Source organism: Astatotilapia calliptera, chromosome 9 (genome assembly GCF_964374335.1).
Source record: "Astatotilapia calliptera chromosome 9, fAstCal68.1, whole genome shotgun sequence".
In the NCBI taxonomy this organism is placed as follows: Eukaryota; Metazoa; Chordata; class Actinopteri; order Cichliformes; family Cichlidae; genus Astatotilapia; species Astatotilapia calliptera.
In genome coordinates, this window is record NC_137430.1 from 13,247,539 (window position 1) to 13,251,786 (window position 4,248).

A 4,248-nucleotide genomic window follows, 5' to 3' on the forward strand; every position below is an offset into this window, starting at 1 on the left:
TCATTCCTGCAGCTTAGCTGTTCTGACAGCTCCACTCAGGCTCTGCTGGACACCACTGTGCTCCTGCTGCAAGGCGCCTGGTTTCTGGTACGCTTCCCAGTCATGATCATGGTGGCACTGTGAGCAAGAACCTGGCAACCTCCAGCCACCATGCCCCATCGTAACATTCCTTGACAGATCCCAACACAGCCCTGGTACAAACATACATGGCCATCAGGAGCATCCTACACTTTAAATGAGCTGACTTCAGGTGTTCAGTAAGGGGAAGATTTAATAACATTGCACGTTTCATTTCAAGACTCTGTAGTCACAGAGCAGAGAGTAGAAAAGGTGACAATAAAATGTTTTTGGAGCTTTACCAAGTAATCAGCATCAGACTTGTTAACAATTAAAATAAAACCCAACGTTTAGAGTCTTAGGAAGATAATCACAGAGGCAAAAACTTTCCACTGTATCGTCTCAGGTTTCTTAAAATGAAGTCTGAGGTAGGGTTGTTATTTGAGGTATTCCTGGAAAAATCTTTTTGTCCATTTGAAAGCTCCAGATTCTTTAGATTATCTGTCTCATACTTTGATTGTGAATATAGAGGATTGTAGCTCAAGTTAACATGGAAAGATAGAGGTTTAAAGTCTCTAAAACATTTGGACCCATATGGAAAAGATATATATAAATCTTATAAAGTTTGGATCTGTCTTGTGTGAAACTTGTATGAAAAGCATATAAGAGTGAAAACAGATATAAGATCCCTTGAAAAATTTGATAATGAAACTTGTATGTTTTGGATACTTACTAAAACAATATATGAAAGTAATGAGAAAGTGGCCACTTTCATGAGTAAATCACATATAAGTTTTTACTATTTCTTTTCCATATGGGGATGTTCAGTCTCTGACAGAAGGTTTGGAGACATGTAGAAAGTTCAGTTTGAATGGGTGAAACTAATATTTTATTTACAGTTTCTCACACACAAGGAAGAGAATTTTCTTCATGTACAATATTTTTTACAACAAATACAACAAAATGAAACAAAACACATTTTGATGAATTCATCTCTTAATCTTATATGCAGAATTTCTGATGGTGTTTTCTCTGATATCCCAGTATGTGTTTTGGCTATTTTGACTATTTACAGTAGCCGGAGCCTACTGAATTCTAATATTTCTAAAATCCATTGGATATTGAATACCCCCCTCCCCCTTTACTGAAAGCGATCAAATCTGAGACTATGTTGAGCTACATGAAGACAATAAAATTAATAAAACAAAAAGTCCTGGGTTGTTTATATTCCATTCAGTGCTGAACTGGTGTTCAAATCAAATTTTATTAGTCAAATACACAGTCATACAAAGTACAACATGCAATGAAATTCCTGTGTCCTGGGGCTGCGGATGTAGCCGCACCAGGAAGAAACCAAAAAGACAAAAAGACAGTGAAAATTCGTACATCAGGGACAAGAGGAAAAAAAGGAACTCTAAAACAGTAACAGTAAAAAAAAAAAAAGGTCTTGATGGGCTTTCCAGGGACATCGGTATGCAGGGGAGAGACGATGTTTGGGTTTGGTGCCTCCAATTTCACAGTCTAAATGTCTGTCACTCGTCACCAGGTCTGTCAATTTCTTGTTAAAGAGCCGTGAGCTTCTCCAAGATCTTATCCATGTTGTGTTCAATGAGAACAGTCTGAGTACTCACAGCTCTTCCCATTGCTTCGATCATATTGGACATTTTTGCTGGGTTTTGAACAGCTGTGTCGTATTCGTGATGCCCGTTGCCTGGTGGCATTGACCAGCCAAACATCTGAGGGGAGTCGGGGAGGGTCCATTGAGGTCCAGCCGCAGAATTGCCCACAGCATGAGAAAAGTGGGCCTGATTATTTGCACCCAGTCTCATTGAATTTACCTGGTGCTGGGTGTACCGCTCCCTGAACGGGGGCTGTCTCTCTCCCTGAAACTGAAGGGGACAAGGGGACTGTCAGTAAAACGAGAATAGTTGTTTTAAATTATTGGCATTACACTTTTTTAAATACAGTCAATTCCCCAGATAATGACAGAATCAGAAACAATTCTGTTTAATAATAGGAGATACTTACATGAAGTGGGACATCCTGATTCACATACTGAGAATGTGAACTCCTCCTAAACTTACTCCGTTTGTTTTGAAACCAAGTTTTTACCTAAAGATAGAAGAAAACAGAAAACATTTAATGAGTACAATGGACCCAAAATTCAATTTCTTATGTTGTAGTAAGTTGAAAAACACTCACCTGTTTGTAGGTCAGTCCTGTCATCTCTGCCAACTGTTTCATCTCCCTTGGCTCATAGTAATGTTTCAAATTAAAGTGATGGACAAGAATATTCAACTGTCTCTCTGTGAACACCACCCGGGCCTTTCCTTTAGGTTTCTCTGGAGCAGTGCTGGGAGGGTGCAGAGTGGCAGTGATGTTGCCATCCTGGCTTCTTGGGACAGCAAAATCTTGTTTCTCTTCTGAGACAGCAGAAAAAAAGTTTTTAAAAAGTAAATTGCTGAGTCTGAAACACAAAAGTTTCCCAGAAAAAAAGTGGGATATTTATACATTATTCAGAACCAAGAGTGACTTCTGCCATCAGGACTTACAACACAGAGTGAAAGAGTATTTTTGCAAGTTGTCTTAGAGATTAGCCAACTCTGTTCATGTAGCTCACCAGGCAACAATGCTGAGTACATACCTGGAGAAAAGTGCATCCCATGTTCCATCTTTGAAGTCCCAGTGATTAAAGCAGGAAAGCTGGAAAAAGTATCTCTGATGAAAGGGCTCCAAACCAAGCAGGATAGTGCTGTGTATCCTAAGGCTGATTTAAGAGCAATTCTGGGCTTTTAAGGAGGTTTGTGGGTGTGGGCAGGATTGTGGGGAGTTGAGCTTCTTCCTTTGTGAGTCGCTTTACCCTACCAAGTTTCAACCAACTGGCATCATTTAAATTTCTTTAAAATGCTGTTTCTGAGGTCTGAAAACAGAAAGTACAGTTAGAAAGCAGCCGTACAAATGAGCTTTACCAAATCCTTCCACCTCACACTTTATAAAATCTCAAAAATGTAATGCCTAAAATTACTGTTTTACTTTCAATTTAACCTCTTACCCATTACTTTAGTGTCTGTTTTAACTGCTCTTAAATTAGCAAAAAAAAAAAAAAATTCAACACCAAATTCAGTTCGGTGGGTCGTTCAATGGGTCGTTCAATGGGTCGTTCAGTGCGTTGTTCAGTAGGTTGTTCAGTGGGTCTTTCATTTGGTTGTTCTTTGGGTTGTTCAGTCAGTGGGTGAGTGAAAGCAAGATTAAGTGGAAAGTGTCTATGTGAGTGGAAAGTTCTTTCCACTCACATAGATCATTTTTCAAATGCATCCTCACACTAATTTGATCTCCAGGCGTTCAGTTGCACCTTTGTGTAAACCCCCAAAGCAGCTTTTTAAGGTCAAAACAAGTTTTTCAAACTCTGACAAACCATTAAAAAAGTCTGACACTGAATATCACGATGACCACTGACCACTCGTTTTGTCTTCATTAACTTTATTAAATGAAACAGTTTAAAAGTGGCAACTGAAATTACACCAATTGAACTCAGCATCTTTGAAAATGTTTTAAAATAAGCAAAATTATACCAATATTACATACAACTAATGACTTACATAATTAAGATATTTTTGATCATGTGGAGAACATTACTGAGTTTATAAGGTAGCACATGGTAGCTTTCACCTTTGAAATGCACCTCTACATTGTAAAAGTCTCTGACACTAAAACACCCACATAAGTCGATGTAAACAATAGCAAGGCTAACGATCCACAACAACGCTCGTCATAAACCCACGGACACATGGATATGGCCTCCTCTGGCTCATTCAGAATTAGAGACGCACCCAGTTCAGCCAGTGACCACTAAACATACGCTAATGTGTCTTTTAGAGTTCCTGTATCACACCCTGCTACCTCTGATTAATTATCAAGTCAATGCAGACAGATGGCACCAGGGCCATGAGAGATAAATGAGGGTAAAGGTTTCTGTGTTAACATGTCTTGATTTGAAGTAATTTCAAAGACACAGAAGTCATATTATGTGCAAATGACACAAAGTTATTGTGGAAGTAACTTGGAACAACTTCTGAATGAACTAGAAAATCAATTTAACTGAGTTCTCGGTTATTTCTATAATCAGTTAACACTGAGTCTGAGCAAAACAAAACTCATACTATTCAGGAGTCTGATAAATAACAAAGAATT

At 38.6% G+C, this 4,248-nt stretch overlaps 1 protein-coding gene across 1 annotated transcript; it reads right to left on the minus strand.

Moving 5' to 3' along the window:
- Positions 1 to 1,592: 1,592 nt before the first annotated feature.
- On the minus strand, positions 1,593 to 4,009 carry LOC145430920 (homeobox protein NANOG-like). Its single transcript, XM_080305956.1, has 4 exons — positions 2,702 to 4,009; positions 2,260 to 2,480; positions 2,086 to 2,169; positions 1,593 to 1,946 (listed from the first exon to the last, which is right to left on the minus strand). The coding sequence occupies exons 1-4, from the start codon at positions 2,727 to 2,729 to the stop codon at positions 1,620 to 1,622; spliced, it is 660 nt and encodes a 219-aa protein (XP_080162082.1). The 5' UTR covers positions 2,730 to 4,009; the 3' UTR covers positions 1,593 to 1,619.
- Between the last annotated feature and the right edge of the window lie 239 nt (positions 4,010 to 4,248).

What these genes read in the sequence shown, in the direction of transcription:
- LOC145430920 (XM_080305956.1), bottom strand. Translation starts at nt 2,729, where the DNA reads ATGGAACATGGGATGCACTTTTCTCCAG. An exon ending in TGGGATGCACTTTTCTCCAG is followed by an intron (nt 2,481 to 2,701) that starts GTATGTACTCAG and finishes CTGCTGTCTCAG; the next exon opens with AAGAGAAACAAGATTTTGCT. An exon ending in ATCAGGATGTCCCACTTCAT is followed by an intron (nt 1,947 to 2,085) that starts GTAAGTATCTCC and finishes TGTCCCCTTCAG; the next exon opens with TTTCAGGGAGAGAGACAGCC.